General features: G+C 37.7%; 1 protein-coding gene and 1 pseudogene across 2 annotated transcripts in view; both read left to right on the plus strand.

Moving 5' to 3' along the window:
- The window catches only part of CPQ (carboxypeptidase Q), a 351,664-nt gene that overhangs the window by 97,679 nt on the left and 236,651 nt on the right, over window positions 1–17,334 (plus strand). For both annotated transcript variants that reach the window (XM_043601429.1, XM_043601430.1), the window contains exon 3: window positions 8,450–8,657. In XM_043601429.1, coding sequence (XP_043457364.1) covers window positions 8,450–8,657 — 208 coding nt within the window. The remainder of the gene's footprint in view (window positions 1–8,449; window positions 8,658–17,334) is intronic.
- On the plus strand, window positions 373–469 carry LOC122496149 (annotated as a pseudogene).

Below are 17,334 nucleotides of genomic sequence, written 5' to 3' on the forward strand. Positions count from 1 at the left end.
ATCACCATTTGTTGAAAAGTCTGCCCCATTGAAAGGTCTTTGCACCTGTCAAAACCCCATATATTTGAGGGTTTGTTTCTGGGCTCTCTATTCTATACCATTGGTCTATATGTCTGTGTTTATGCAAGTACAACACTATTTTGCTTGTGGTAGCTTTGTAGTAAGTTTTGGAGTTAGGAAGTGTGAGTCTTCCAGATTTGTTCTTCTCTTTCAAGATTACTTTGGCTATTAAAGATCTATTGAGGTGCCATATAGATTTCAGGATGGGTTTTTCTATTTCTGCAAAGCACATATTTGGTATTTTGATAAGGATTGCATTGAAGCTGTTGAGTGCTTTGGGGAGTATTGACATCTTAACAGTATAAGTCTTCTATCGCTTCTCGGCCTTTTGGCTAAGATCAAGTGTAGTAACAATATAAGTCTTCTAATCCATGAACATGGTATTTGTTTTTGTTTATTTGTATTTTCTTTAATTGCTTTCAGCAGTGTTTTGTAGTTTTCATTGTATAAGTTGTTCACCTTCTTGGTTAAGTTAATTCCTAAGTATTTTAGTCTTTTGATATTGTAAATGGAATTGTTTTTGTAATTTCCTTTTCAGATTGTTTGTTGTTCATGTATAGAAATGCATCTGATTTTTATGTGTTGGCTTTGTATCTTGTTACTTTGGTGAAATCACTTATTAGTCCTAACAGGTTTTTGTGTGGAATCTTTACTGTTTTCTACATATAGATCACATCATCTGTGAACACATGTAATTTTATTTTTCCTTTTCTAATTTAGATGCCTTCTTTTTCTTGCATGATTTCTCTGACAAGAACTTTCAGTACTGTGTTGAACAGAAGTTGCAAAAGTTAGCATCCTTGCCTTGTTCCTGATTTTAGAGGAAAATCTTTCAGTTTTTCACCATTGAGTATAAAGTCCATCATGTCCAGGGCTTTTCCTTGTTAGGAGATTTTTAATTACTGATTCAGTTTCCTTACTAGTTAAAGATGTATTCAGATTTTCTATTTTTTTATGATTTAGAGTTGATAGGTTTCATGTTCCTAGAAATTCGGCCATTTCATTTAGGTTTTCCAGTTTGTTAGCATATAATTGTTCATATACTCTCTTATATCCTTTATTTCTGTGGAATCAGTAAGGAATGTCCCCAGTTTTATTGCTGACTTTAGTAATGTGACTGTTCTCTATTTTTTAGTCCATCTAGCTAAAGTTTTTTCAACTTTGTTGATCTTTTCCAAGGACCAACTTTTGGCTTCATTGATTTTCTCTGTTGCTTTTCTATTCTCTGTTTCATTTATCTCTGCTCTAATCTTTGTTTCCTTTCTTTCACTAGCTTTGAGTTTAGTTTGTTCTTCTTTTTCTATTTCTGGTTACTTAAGTTGTAAAGTTTGATTGATTTGAGATCTTTCCTGTTTTTTAATATAAGCATTTATTGCTATAAACTTCTCTTAGCAGTGCTTTGCTGCATTCTGTATGTTTTGGTATGTTGTGGTTTTGTTTTCATTCATTTCTAAATATTTTATAATTTCCCTCATGATTTCTTCTTTGATCCATTGGCTGGTTAGGAGTGTGCAGTTTAATTTCCACAAATTTGTGACTTTTCATTTACCTTCTTTATCTAACTTCATTCTGTTGTGACCAGGGAAGATACTTTGCATGAAACATATCTTTTTATTGATCTATTTTATTATTATTTTAAAGTTTATTTATTTATTTTGAGACAGACAGAGAGAGCACAAGCAGAGGAGGGGCAGAGAGGGGGGTTGGACACAGGATCCAAAGCGGGGTCTGTGCTGACAGCAGAGCGCCTGATGCGGGGCTGGAACTCAGCTGAAACCAAGAGTCAGACACTTAACTGCGCCACCCAGGTGCCCCAATACATATCTTTTTAAATCTGTAGAGACACAGTTTGTGGCCTAAGGTGGTCTATCCTGGAAAATATTCCATGTCCTTGAGAAGAGTGTGTATGCTGTTGTTGGATACAGTGGTCTGTGAGATCTAGTAGGTTTATTGTGTTAAGTCCTGTTTCCTTACTTATTTTCTGTCTGGCTGTTCTGTGAAAAGGAGGTATATACAAAATGACTTCTAAAGGCTGAAGGAGACATAAAAGTGAAGAAAAAAATAAAGAAGTCCAGCTTGATTAGAAATTGTTTATTAAGGGGACTCGTGGACAGAAGTGTGTTTTAGGTGGGTACAAGGCGAGCAGATCTCTGTAACTCCATCTCCCTTAGGACCTGCTTTTATAGCCCTAGAGTCTGAGAGTACATGCTGAGGGACTATCCAAGAGAAGAATGTTTAAGAACAGGTATGTGCCACAGGTTTCTCTATCCACTATTGAGAATTGAATATTGAAGTGTCAAATTGTTGTTCTAGAACTATCTATTTCTACATTCAATTCTGTCAGTTTTGGTTCATATATATTGATGGTCTATCATTAGGTACATAAATGTTTATAATTGTGAATATCTTCTTGCTGTATTGACACTTTTATTAATATATATAATGTTCTTCTTTGTCTCTTATAAACTTTTTGATTTAAAGTCCATTTTGTCTGGTATCAGTATAGCCACCCCTATTGTTTTTTAGTTAATATTTGCATGGAATATCTTTTTTCATCCTTTCATTTTCAAAATATTTCTGTCTTTAGCTGTAAAGTGAGTCTCTTTTAGATTGCATATAGTTGGATCATTTAAAAATCCATTTGCCAATCTCTGTCTTTTGATTAGAGATTTTAATCTATTTACATTTAAAGGAATTACTGCTAAGCAGGGTCTTATTTCTTTCATTTTGCTATTTGCTCCCTTTATGCCTTTCAGCTCTTTTTTTGTCCTTCATTTGATGCATTACTGTCTTTTTTTTGTGTTTAGCTGATTTTTTGTAGTGGAATATTTACATTTCTTTTTCATTTGCTTTTGTTTATATTCTAGAGCTATTTCTTTGTGGTTACCATGGGGATTACATTGAATATCCTAAAGTTATAGTACTCTAATTTGAATTTATGCCAGCTTAACTTCAATAACATCTAAAAACTCTGCTCCTTTTCAGCTCTACCCCCATGCTTTTTGGTCATTGATATCACAAAATTACATCTTAATATGTTATGTGTCCCAAAACATAAACTATGATTATTTTAAATGTATTGGTCTCTTAAATCATTTAGGAAACACAAAAATGAAGCTACAAACCGTTGTTACAATTAAAAATAGATTTTATAATTGCCCATTTATTTCTCTTTATTGAGATCTTTATTTCTTTACATGGCTTCAAGTTACTGTCCAGTATCCTTTCATCCTCTAGGACTCCCTTGAGCATTTCTTACAGGGCAGGTTTACTTCACTATCTTCCCAGAATCCTTTATAATGGTTTCTTCCAGTAACTTTAATTTTGGATTTATATATTTGATTTGAAGCTGTATATTTTTGAAAAGAAAGGTTTAATATTAATATTTATAATTTTTGAATATGCAGTGCACCATTTATTTTGGTCTTGCAAATGTTGGGAATATATTTGGATACAAATAAAAAGAAATTTGACTCATTGTGGCTGTTTTAGTCAGTCTTCTTTAAGAAAAAGAGAACCAATAGGATACACACACACACACACACACACACACACACACACACACACACAGTTTTATTATGAGGAATTGGCTTACATGATTATGGAGGCTGTGAAATCACAAGATCCATAGCCAGCAAGCTGGCTGAATCAGTTAAGCTATATTCACAAAGTTATACAACCATCCATCACTATCCAATTTTAGAATATTGTCATCATCCCAAAAGGAAACCCCATAGCATTCACTGCCCATTTTCCTCTCTCCTGACCAGCTCTAGGCAACCTAAATTTTACTTTTTACCTCTACCAATTTACCTATTCTAGACACTTCATATAAGTAGAATTTTACAGTATGTGGTCTTTTTTTACTTCTTTCACTTAAGACAATGTTTTCAAGTTTCATCCATGTTGTATCATGTATAAAAACATAATTTTTTATTACTGAATAAGATTCCATTGTATGGACATACAATTTGTCCGTTCATGAGCTAATGGACATAAGGTTGTTTTTTACCTTTGACTATTATTAATAATGCTGCTATGAATGTTTGTGTGCAAGTCTTTGTGTGAACATATATTATAAATTCTCTTGAATATAGACCTAGTAGTACATGTTTCACTTTTTAAGGGACTGTCAAATTGTTTTTCAAAGTGGCTATACCATTTTACATTCCCATCAGCAATGTACAAGCATTCAAATTTTTCTACATCCTTGCCAATACTTGTTTTTATCTTTTTGATCATAGCCATCCTAGTGGGTATGAAGTGACATTTCATAGTGTTTTTTTTTCATAGTGGTTCTAATTTGCATTTTCCTGCTGTCTAGTGATATTAAGCATCTTGTTACATGCTTATAATCTGTTTGTATACTTTACTTGAAGAATGTCTATTCATATTCTACCCATTTTTTAATTGGATAGCCATTTTATTTTTGAGATCTTAAGAGGTCTTTGGATATTTTAGATACAAGTGTCTTATCAGGTATATGATTTGCAAAGTTTTTCTCCCATTCTTTATGTTGTCTTTTCTCTTTCTGCTGGTATCTTTTGAAATCCAGAAGTTTACAATTCTGATAATTCAATTTATCTATTTTTTTCTTTTGTTGCTTGTGATTTGGGTATTGTATCTAAGAAACAATTACTTACCCAAGGTCATGAAGTTTTATAGTTTTAGCTCCTACATTTAGGTCTGTGATTAATTTTTTAATTAATTTTTGTATATGTTGTGATACGTGAATACAACTTTATTCTCTTACATGTGGTTATTTGGTTGGTCCCAGCACTGTTTCTCTGAAAATATTTTTCTATATCCACTGAATTGTCTTGGCACCTTTGTTGAAAATGAATTGACCATTCTTTTAAAGGTTTATTTTTGGACTTTAAATTCTATTCTATTGATCTACCTATCCTTATACCAGTACCACACTCTCTTGCTACTATAGTTTTTTTTTTTTTTTTTTTTTTCATGAAGGAGGGTTAGATTTTGTCAAATGCTTTTTCAGCATCTGTTGGGCTGATCATGTGGTTTTTGTCCTTTTATATTATGTGATAAATTACATTCATTGATTTTTGGATGTTAATCCAACCTTGCATTTCTGTGATAAATCTCTCTTGGTCATGATGTATAATCCTTTTCATTTGTTGCTGGTGTCAGTTTGCTTGCATTTTGTTGGATAGTTTGGGGTTTTGTTTTGTTTTTTTTTTTTTGCATTTATGTTTATAAAAGATGTTGGTCTAGTTTTCTTTTCTTCTGATATCTTTATCTGGTTTTGATATCAGTAATAGTGACCTTGTAGAACAAGTTGAAAAATGTTCCCTTATCTTATAGTTTTTGGAATAGTTTATAAAGAATTGGTGGGGTGCCTGGGTGGCACAGTCGGTTAAGCATCCGACTTCAGCCAGGTCACGATCTCGCGGTCCGGGAGTTCGAGCCCCGCGTCAGGCTCTGGGCTGATGGCTCAGAGCCTGGAGCCTGTTTCCGATTCTGTGTCTCCCTCTCTCTCTGCCCATCCCCCGTTCATGCTCTGTCTCTCTCTGTCCCAAAAATAAATAAACGTTGAAAAAAAAATTAAAAAAAAAGAATTGGTATTAATTTTTAAATGTAATTGTTTTGAGTTTTTATGGCTTCCTTTATAGCATACCCTTTGCTATTGTTAAATTGCAAGCAGGGTTATAAATGGAGACAGAAAGGTATTGTTGAATGCTGATCATTTCCCTATAGAACAATTGATGGCAAAGGTACAGTACTCCAAATAAAAGTGTTGAGTCTTTATTCTGCCTACTTCTACTATACTACAGTGCTGGATACTGCACCACTGGGGGACGCTCTTAATTGCAGAAACAAATTATAAAGCTTTTATATTTTGAATTCAGAACCATAGTTAGAAGATGCCTTTCAGTGCTATTTTCTTCAGTGGAGCCATGTTAGGTACATGCCTAACTTACTGTCCCCACTTTAATAACTCCTACCTGTAGCTTACTGGTACAAATTTGCTTAGAACTATCATTTAAACAAAAATGAGCAAGGATGAGAGAGAGAGAGAGAGAGAGAGAGAGAGAGAGAGAGAGAGAGAAGTGGGGGGGACCAAGAAATAGACTCTTAACTCTAGAGAACAAACTTTGGTTTGATGGTTACTGGAAGAGGTAGGTGGAGGGAGGGGTTAAATAGGTGATGGGGATTAAGGAAAGTACTTGTTGTGATGAGCACTGGGTGTTGTATGGAAGTGTTGAATCACTGTATTATATACCTAAAACCAATATTACACTGTATGTTAACTAACTGGAATTTAAATAAAAACTTAAAAAAAAAGACTGTTGTGAAGTGTTATACTTCTTAAGTAAGAAAGTCTGAGAACAGGAAAGTTTGTTGAATCCCAGACATCATGTAAGGTAATCCAAACAATAAATATTTAGATTGTCTTCCTACGTGTTTCCAAGTACCTTTGGTCATTAGTCACTGTCAACTCAATGGGAAAAATTAACACTGAAGAAATAATAATAGATAATGTTTACTAAATAATTACGATGTGCCAAACACTGTTTTAAGTTCTTTACATATACTATATCTTTTGTCTTCATAGCAATCTTATGGTGCTAATATTAGTGCTAATATGGTGCTAATATTAGTCAATACTAATATTATTCTCCACTTTACAGATGTGAAAACTCAGAAACAGAGAGGTCATCTAAGTTGCTTCATGTCGTGTGGGTAGAAAATGGTAGAGCCAGGATTTTACCTAGGTTATGTGACCCCATAGGCCATCTTGAACCAGGAGTTAGGGTAGATTAGGCATATTCCAGAGGAGGGATTCAATTCAGGGTTTCTGTATTACAATTTTTGAGTTTATAAGTCCTTTGTTCCTCTCTTGATGAAGACTAACATTTTCAGTCAACATTTAAGAAATGTTCATAAAGGAAGTGCTAAGATGGTTCTAAGGATTTGAAATTAAACAGTCTCTCTCTACAGGGATGATGTAATAGACAAGTTAACAAAATAAATATTTAGCATTTACTGAGTGCTGTGTTTCATGCATGGCAAGTTGACTCACTTGTATAAATTCACTGAATCTGCAAAATAACTCTATGAATTAAGGATGTATTATTATTATCACTTTTATTTATAGATGAAGCCACTGAAACAAATATATATAACTTGCTCAAGGTCAATTAGCAATAAGTGCCATAGCCCAGGTTTGAACCTGGATGGTCTTGCTCCAAAATCTCTGTTCTTAATCATTTTGCTGTGCAGTTACTCTAAGGAAGTAAATAGTCATCTGACATTGTCACAACAATGCAGTCGCACCAAGAAAGCAGTGATAAGACTGGAACATTGTGTTTATGCATGTGGAGGTTGGAATCACTTCTGTAGGAGAGAAATGTGTTGTGGCTGAGAGGAGGAGAAAGGCTTTTTCTGCAAATGAGACAACCTGAGACAACCATGGAAATAAGGAAAGAAAAATTACTTTTAAAAGGGAGGCCATTAGCTTGTGCTTTACCAGAAGATGGGAATGCACTGATAGGGTGTGGTGCACACTTTGGAGCTGTGCCTGCTTGGTCGTGAGGGAGCTGTGGTTTGGGAGGGTTTAGAGTTGTGCCTCACGAGCGGAAAGGGTCAGTTTGAAAGAACAATTTTAGAAAGTGAGTTTGATAAACTCAATTAGCATGTATAGAGGTTGAACCAACAATAGATGAATAGAAACATCAATTATAAGTGTTTTTAGTAATCTAAGAAGCACCTGGAAATTAGCAGGAAAAACTTGACCATAGGGGCAATATTTCTTTCTTAGTGCCAAAATTGTAATAGTTGTCTCTTTCTTGTGGCAGTAACATCAGGGAGCAGGGTGTATTCCGCACTTTTCTTCATGGACACACAAGCATGTCCCATTGTCCTAGTTTTCCTGCAAGGTGCCCTACTGTCTCTGTGTGTATGAGTGAGAAGAAAACGTGCCCAGAGCCGTCAGTGACCAGAAAGCTGGATGTGTGGGGGCAGTTTTCCTCCAGATGTGTGGGTCCTCTGGTCTGCAGCCTTGAGGGACTTGAGAGCTTTCTTGGTCTCCTTGAACACTTGCATTCACTCACCTCTTGGTCATGAAGGCACTGTTAATGTTCTTTTGAATTTGAGGAAACTTGCAACTTTAAAGGATCATCACATTATCAAAATAAATGTCATGTAATGTTTTCAATGAGATGATTGTAAAGTTGAGGTTTCTAAGTTATTTTTTACCAAAAGGAAAAATTATATTCAAAAGCAAATAATCCAGTATTGCCCACCCATCATATTTATCATATGCAAATGGAAATCAGTGAGAATCAAATGTCAAATACAGACACTTAAAAAATACTTTTGGTCCGTTTTTACTTTTAAGATGACCTGGTGCCTTCTTTTTCTCAAGTCCTCACACAGGTATTCAGGAATACCAAGATGGTGTGCCAAAAATCCCAACAGCCTGTATTACAGTGGAAGATGCAGAAATGATGTCAAGAATGGCTTCTCGTGGGAACAGAATTGTTATTCAGCTGAAGATGGGGGCAAAGAACTATCCAGATGCTGATTCCTTCAACACTGTAGCAGAGATCATTGGCAGCAAGTACCCAGAGCAGGTGAGTCAAGGAAATGGATGGGCTGTCTTGGAGTAGGGTTTCATGGTCAAATGTCAGTTTTTAGAGATGGTTGGGGAAAGAGAGAACCTGAATCTGCAGAGATGGTCCTTATAAACTCATTAATGGCAGGATCTTTGTATATATTTTTCCAACCAAAAGTTCTACAACATATTGAAGGGTGGAATAGGATCCATGGTGTGGAAACTCAGCCTCTGAATAGCTGAGGGCACTACTTGTATATATGTGTTGTGTTTATTCCAACTGGAGCCAGGTTAGTATTTGAGATCATACCAATAGCTAATAGTTACTGTGCCTATTGTATGTATGGATTATGTTATTTGATTCTTTCAACATTTAGTAAAGTTGGATTTATTTTCATCATTTTATAGGTGAGGAAACTAATGTAGAAGGTAGCTCAGGTGCCTAACGTCCACACAGCTAGTAAGTGGCTGGGAAATGACTGAAACCTAGGACCTTATAAATGTTAAACCAGGTTTGGTTTTATTTTATTTTATTTAAAAAAAATTTGTAAGTCTATTTGTTTATTTTGAGAGAGAGAGAGAGCGTGAGTGGGGGAGGAGTTGAGAGAGAAAGAGAGAGAGAGAGAGAGAGAGAGAGAGAGAGAATCCCAAGTAGGCTCCACAATGTCAGTGCAGAGCCCGACATGGGGCTTGAACTCAGGAACTGTGAACCAAAATCAAGAGTCAGACGTTTAACTGACTGAGCCACCCAGGCACCTCTAAACCAAGTCTTAGACTGCAGTAATTTCCAAAAGTATTTATTTTTCCTTGCAACACTTGAAAATCAAATAGTACTAGAGGCAGATCCATACTCTATGCTAGCTGAAGGTTAAATAAGTTTGGCAAGTTACTTATTCTGTGAGTCTTAGAGAACTTCCCCTCAAAGACAGAATGTTATAGGTAACTTACCAGGATTATCATGAGAACTCGATTAGCCTAGCACGTCAAGTAGCCAGCACAGTGTTTGGCACAACATGGCACTCATTGACTGTAAGTTTACCTCATATGGCATCAAATGTACAAAAAGAGAAAAAAAAACCAGTTTTGATAAGGTGTCTGGTATAAATTTCCTCTATTAATAGCTACTGAAATTCTAAAGTAGCGCTTAAAGGAAGTTATTCCAGAATTTCAGACTTATTTTTGCTTAAGGAGATCAATGGGATGAAGGAAGAAGTGAATAGTGATAGAGAAACAAACCTTCCATACATGTCTTAACTCAGGACCTCTCCCAGACTTAAGGGCTTTGCTCCAGTAAAGGTTGGTTTTATGTTCGGGACCCTTTTCTTCCTTCCCAAATCACTTCCAGGACACGGGCATGCATCAGCTTTGGGGTTGTAGCCACAGGGATGATTGAAAAGCAAGATCTCGGTGGTACCATAGGGAGTCAAATAGCTGTAGAGAAACTCTAGTTTCAAACATTGAAAAAGCAAACAAACAAGTTCCTTGCCCTTTAGGGAAGTGGTAACAACAGAAGAATCCAGAGTCTATATTCCAGCTACTAAGTAGTCAGACCCCTTAATGTGTAACCTTACCAGGTGTTTTCCCCGGTCAGTAGTTCCAGGATCTACTGGAAAAAGTGTTGCCATTTTTAAGGCTGTTAGTACAGGGCAGGAGGGGTTTAGGATTATCTGTGATCAGTTGTCTGGGCAGGCAGGCTACTCTGGCCCCTAGCCTGGGTGGCAAGATGAGTGAGTTATGGGGACCCTTAGTCTGAAACAGCCAGGAGGTATCAAGGTCTGAGTTAAATCATTAAAGTAGAAGAGTTTCTGGGCATCTTCGAGCTGGGAATGCTCAGTCTGGCTACTCCTCAGTCTGGCATGATTTTTTTTTTTTTAAATCAGCTTTATGGAAGTAAAATTACATAAATTTACCAAAGTTAAGTTACAATTCAGTGAGCTTTGAAAAATGTATGCAGTAATGTAACCACTGCAATAATCATAATATAGAATATTTTCATTGCTCCAAACACTGCCTTGTGCCCCTTTGCTGTCCATCTCCTCCTCCACTCCCCTGCCCCATGGTAACCACCGATCTGCTTTTGAGAACTATAATTTTTTCTTCTCTGGAATTTCCAAGGAGTGGAATCACAGAATCTGTAGTCTTTCCTCTGTGGCTTCTTTCAGTCAGCATACTGCTTTTGAGATTATCCACATTGTTTTACCAATTGTCCATTCGTTTCTATTGCTCCTGAGTGATATTTTAATTGCATGCATATACCACAATTTGTTTATCCACTCGGCAGTTGTTGCACATTTGGGTGGTTTCTAGTTTTTGACTATTATGAGTAAAACTTATGTGACTATTCTTATACAGTCTTTCCGTGTACGCGTGTCTTCATTTCTCCTTGGGTAAATGCCTAGGAGTGGAATTGCTGGGCCAGCCTGAATATGAAGCAATCTGGTCGCCATCAAGTTGCCTCCATCTCTTAATTCTGTGCGGTAGACTGTTTAGGTGGGTAGATTCCAGAGAAGTGGGTTATAAGTACACTGTTACCAAGATATACAAGGTAGAAGATTAACAGAAGCTCTTCCATAAAGAAGTTATGCTATTACTTCCACGGAAGGAATGTGGATGAGTGTAGTGAAGTCCATGTGACTGTTTTGGGGGGGGTGGCGGTGGGAATCTGCCTTATAGTCTGCCCAAAACTGCAGGGGATGCCCATGTTGTGAAGGGAAGCAGCAAGCATGTATCATTCCCACCCCCCCCCCCACCCCAGGCATCAGTGAGTTAAGGAACCTGAGTAAGCACAGTCTATCCCTGATAAATGCTATCTCTTCCAAGAAGCTTCCTTTGGTAACCTTCACCTCATCCCGGCACTGTGTGCTGTTATGATATCATTGTTACGGTGTCATCTTCCCGCCAGAGCTTGCAAATACCCTGAGCAGACACAATGTTTACTTTTTTTTTTTTTCCCTTGCTTTTCACTAATGCCTATCTCAGGACTTGGCATGCAGTAGCTTCTCGAAAACATATTTTGTTTCAGTAAAATGAAAAGAGGAAATGAAGGAGAAAATGTTTGGAGAATTTTCTTAATCCTTTAATATCTAGAAGTTCTCCTGCCGCATTCAGAACACTGATTATCCATTGGCATATTGGACATCACTCCTAAATGCAGCTGTGTATGTCCAAACCTGAACAACTCAACTCCCTCATGGCTGATCATTTGCCTTAGGTTCTCATCTCTGTGAAAGGAACCATATTTACCTGTCAGCCCGTTTAGAGAATGTCACAGTATTTTTCATTGTCTCCTCTTTATCACTGTTCTACAGCCTGGTACCACATCCTTTTAAGTCTACTTTCTGCATATTAAAAAAAAAATCTGTCCGTCTTGCCTTTACTGTAATGATTGTCCTAATTTAGGCCCTTGCTCTTCCCCCCATGATTTTTTTCTTCTAATATCTCCTCTATTTCTGTATTTTTGCAGGGTAGCTCAGAGCTATCTTACAACACTGATCTCCACATGGTGTTTCCCTGCTGTCAGGCCCCCTCTCCTGTTCCTATAAGATAAAGGTTATGATAAAGATAAATACTCAGTTATGAGTAATCAGAGGTGAGCAGAAGACAAAGGAAAAGAGACAAAGAGGGAAGAATTTGGGCAGGTTAAAAGGAAGGCAGTTATAGGTAAGAGGAAATTATGTAGTCCTGTTCATAAATGAGCAGAAAATGAGAATGAAGGAGGGGAAGGAAATTTATAATGGAGACTCAAATGCCAACTAAGACCTATTTTTTTCATGGACTGGTGAAGGAGTCTAGCTCTCCCAAACTCTGGCAAACTTTCCTAAAATCACTCAGTACCAGTGATTTAATTAACAGTACAGTAGCCCCACCTTATCTGCAGTGTCACTTGCCACAGTTTCAGGTACCTTTGGTCAGCCGAGGTCAGAAGCAGATGATCAGAAGGTCACGAGTAGCCTAGGGCTACATCACATACCTGCGTCATTCTCCTTACTTCATCCCATCACGTAGGCATTTTATTGTACATCATCACAAGAAGAGTGAATATAGTACAATAAGATATTTTGAGAGGAACACAGAGACATTCACATAACATTTATTACAATATATTATTATAATTGCTCTATTTATTACTGTTGTTAATACCCTACTGTGCCTAATTTATAAGTTAAACTTTGTCATAGGTATGTATGTATAGGAAAAAATATAGTATATATACGATTCGATGCTGTCTGTGGTTTCAGGCGTCCACTGGGAATCTTGGAATGTGTTCCCGATGGATGAGGAGGGATTGCTGTAATGGCGACAGTGATATAAATGTTGATGGTGCTGGTTTAGGTTGACTAACGTGTCTCTGACACATGCTGAGCAAATTAGTTGCAATGGAATTATCTCTAAAAAGGAGAGGGTTTATTGCAGCTATTATTCTGCTTTCAGGTCAGACATCCTGGGTGGCTTGAAGAAGTGCCTCTTCAGTGTGAACACCCAGCACAGCCCTTTAAGTCTCATTTTTTGTTCACAGCACCTTAATGAAAGAAAAACAATTAACACATAAAGAATCCTTCTGATCTGGCCCAAGAACCATGGACAAGGTGTGGTGCCTTTCTGCTCTAGAAAAGCACATATGTGATTGATGAAGCATTAATACTTTACAAAACCCTACTGCATAGTAGGGCCATAAGCCTGTACTGAATTAACCAACCACAGGCTTTTAAAAAATGCCAGTAATACAGATAGTTTATTGGGTTTCAATATATGAAAATGGCAGAGTAGGGCTATTATACACATTACTTCTACCGTCTTCCTAAACAACCCACAGTGGCATGTTTTGGCTCCTCCAAGCCTAGAATTCTCTCTGCACTTCGACCTCCTCAAAAACTGCTCTTCTGTGGTTAGGGCATATTGTGGAGAATTCAGCAGACCTTGAACACACTGAGGAGGTACATTTCATGGGCAGAAAACAGTCTTCTAGAAGCTCTGACCTTAGGTCTCTGAACTCCTTTCTCTCAGACAGCTTTATTCCTAGGAAACCATGGTACCTTTGAGGCCCACCCATAGTTGAGAAGGAGGATGCGAGAGTGAGAACAAGAGCATTTTGACTTCTGAGCTGATACTTCCAGGTGCTAAATTAGCAATATTATGTCTATTTCCATTCATTAAGGAACTAATTTGCATTGGAAAATTCATAGAAAACTTGTTGCCATCCATGAATAAGTTTTATTTTTGTATTAAATCAATAGAGGTTATCCTAACGCTTAAAATAGTCTTGGACAGAAACAGAGACGGAGAGGTAGGGGTCTTAGCATCTAATACCAATCCCTGATTTTCAGATGAGAACATCAAATCCCAGAGTGACTTGTCCCAGTGGACACAACAAATGTGTGATGGGAGCACACCTGGAATGTGACTCCAGATTTCCTGACTCCCATTTCTTTCATCCCTAAGGATATCCCATTGTGCCTGGCCCTACCTCAACGGGATAGAATCTGCACAGGCAGTGCTGTCCCTACCAAGTCATTACACAGGAGAGATTTTGTCTTCCTTTCATGCCTTTTCTCCTGACATCTCTTTCCTATATACAAAGAGCTCTCATAAATCTCATCCCTAGTTGTCTCAGAGTTTTCTGAGAACTCTCATGAAGGTTGTCACCTGGGAAAACCACCAAGAGATATGTCTGTTCTTCTATGCATCATCTCTCAGGCAAGTCTTGCTTGAGTCTCATCCCTCTTTAGCTCCTTGTCACTTTGGAACAGGATCTGATGGATGAAATCATTTCTGTGGTCTTAATGACTCTTTATGACACGCTCTTCCCCTGTGCCCCTGTTCATATCCCTTTACTCCCCCCAATCAGGTAATAAGGTGTTTCTGTTTTAACAGAGGACCACAGACAAAGCCAACATAGGTCTACTACCAGGCACGTCATTTAAAAAATTAACAACTTTTTAAAAAACATTCTTTAAGTTTATTTGTTTATTTTGAGAGAGAGAGAGAGAGAGAGAGAGAGAGAGAGAGAGAATGAATGAATGAAGGAGGGGCAAAGAGAGAGGGAGAGAGAGGATCTTAAGCCCCAACATGGGGCTTCTTGAACTCACGAATTGTGAGATCATGACCTGAGCCGAAATCCAGACTTGGACACTCAGCCAACTGAGCCACCCGGGTGGCCCCAACAACTTTTTATTTTGTAGTAATTTTAGACTCACAAGCAGTTGCAAAAATAGTGCTGAGAGCCCAGGTGTACCCTTTGACCACCTTCCCCAATAACAACATTTTACATAACCATAGTACATTTACCCAGTGAGGAAACTGTACTCTTGAGAGCAAGTTGCTTTCTTGTAAAGCAGGGGCTTCCCTGTGGGCATCCTCTGTGTAGTGCCCAGTGTAGGGGGGACCCTCCTCTGATATCAGCCCAAATAGTCCTTTCCCGCCCTTACTTTGTGATGCTTCCAGGGTATCTCACTCAAACAAACAAGCAAACACAGGAGGAGAGTTGTTCTCAAACTGACCTGATAAGAGGGCATGTTACCGGAAATGAGGGATTTAGTGCACCTGTAGGAGAGACTCTCCCATGATAACAGATTGCCCTGTGTTGACTCTGGAGGCTGGCCTACTTCTTTTGCTCCTCAGTGATTTCCTAGACCTTATTTTGAGGTTTTTCCTAGTAAATGCAATATTTTAAAAATGTTAATATATTCCAGAAGTCTTCTGAGGGAATTATGTGGAAAAGAAAAATGTTTCAGATTTTTTTTTTGGCTGATGATATCTAAACCCATTTTGATAAAGCCTTGATGAGTGAAATTGTTTTTTTATACATACCTTTTTCCTACAGTAGTTATTTTCATGGATTCAAAGAACAATTTCAGTTTTCCTATAAAGTATTATTTCAAATATAATGCAGCACTATGGAAGCTAGTGGGAAACATTGAGATGAAAGCTCTAGTTTGTTAGCTGGAGAGCTCACTTTTTCTTTGTGTGTATGTGTAGGGGAGTAGGATTTCTCAACATCTACACTATTGACATTTTGGGTCAAATAATTCTTTGTTGTGGGGGTCTACACTGTGCGTTGTAGAATATTTAGCAGCATCCCTGGCCTCTCTCCCACACCCTATAACCATGACTGTCAAAATGTCTTCAGACATTACCAAATGTCTAGGACAGAAGTCACCCCAGATTGAGAATCATTGGTGTGGAGTAATGGAAGGAACACTACGTGAGTGTTGCCAGGCCTTTGTTCTGGTTTTATTTCTGCCACAAATAAGCTGAGTGACCTTGGCCCACTCAGTCCTTCAGCCATAGAATGAGGAACTTCATCTGGAAAAACTCAAAGGTCATTTCCAGCCCTAAAATTCCATTATTAAAAAAGAAAATACTTGGAGATTATCATCAGACTAATAGTACACAGTGTATGGGGCCCTTTTATTATTTGACAGTGTTGGTAGGTGTTTTGTTTGTTTAATATTCTATGTTCAAATACAGTTAGCAACTCTTCTATTAAAAAAAAGTTAAATAAACTCCTTTTTTTGTGTGGCACTTCTTAAACCTTTACTATGCTAGTGTACTCTGGGAATTTTTAAGAGGTAGTTTTGTAATATTCCCTAAACTTTTTGAGAAACAGTAGGATAGGGGCATAAGATCTCTTGGGGAGCTTATGTTTTGATGTTTTTTAATATTCACTTTAAAAAACTATTTGTTCATTAATACAAAACAAATTTATTGAGTGTCTGGTATGCGTCAGACATGAGGGTTGTAGCAGGAGTGTGAGGTGGGCAGTATAGCACTGTAGTTAGAAACATGGCCAGTAGAATTCAAATCCTACCTCTTCTATTTTCTTGATCGGTCGTTTTGCCTCTCTGACCCTCAATAAATCCTGGCCTTCCCTGGAGAGGGGAAAGCTTATTGAAAAGCAAGGGGTTGAGAAATAGGAAGGGCAAATTGGAGGGACAGAGCACAGCCCTGGCATGTCATGTGCAAGGCTATGGCTTTGTCCTGTTGGCAGTAGGAAGTCACTGAAGGGTTTTAGCAGTAGCTTTGCCTTTTAGTACCCTCTGGCCACTGTATACGTTAGCAGGGGCAAATACTGAAATTCAGGCAGAAGATAATAGGACTGGAACTGAGCCAGTTGACATAGTGTTGAGAAAGAGGAGAAGGATTCAGGGAATACTTAGGAAATAAAATTGGCAGAGATTGTTAAAGTTTGGATATAGAAGAGACAAAAAAGGAAACGTCCAGTTTGGGTGACTAAGGGAATTCATTCATTAATTCTACAAGAATTTATTGAGCTCCTGCTGTGTGCTGGCTGTATCACATTGCCCTCACAGCACTTGGGGCAGAAGAGACAAGCCGGTGAACAGGTAACCACTATAGAAGGAGATAAGTGCTATAATATGGCAGCTACATGGTACAGTGAGGGCTCATTGCAGTGGTGAACATCCTGGTCAAGGAAGCCTTTCTGGAGAGGTCCAACTTATTCCTACAACACAAGTAGTTTACCACGAGGAGTTAACCAAGCTAAAGGTGCTGGGGTGCTGGGATGGGGAATGCTCCAGAAGAGGAGTAGTATGTATATAAGCCCAAAGAGTAGCATTTTTCTTTTCTTTTTTTTTTTTTTTTAAGGAATGTGATGTGACTCCCTTTAATTTCCAAATCCATCTGATAATGAACCCTGTGTTCATGGGGTTATGCTGTAAAAGAACCTAAAGGAAAAC

Source organism: Prionailurus bengalensis, chromosome F2 (genome assembly GCF_016509475.1).
Source record: "Prionailurus bengalensis isolate Pbe53 chromosome F2, Fcat_Pben_1.1_paternal_pri, whole genome shotgun sequence".
NCBI classification, from domain to species: Eukaryota; Metazoa; Chordata; class Mammalia; order Carnivora; family Felidae; genus Prionailurus; species Prionailurus bengalensis.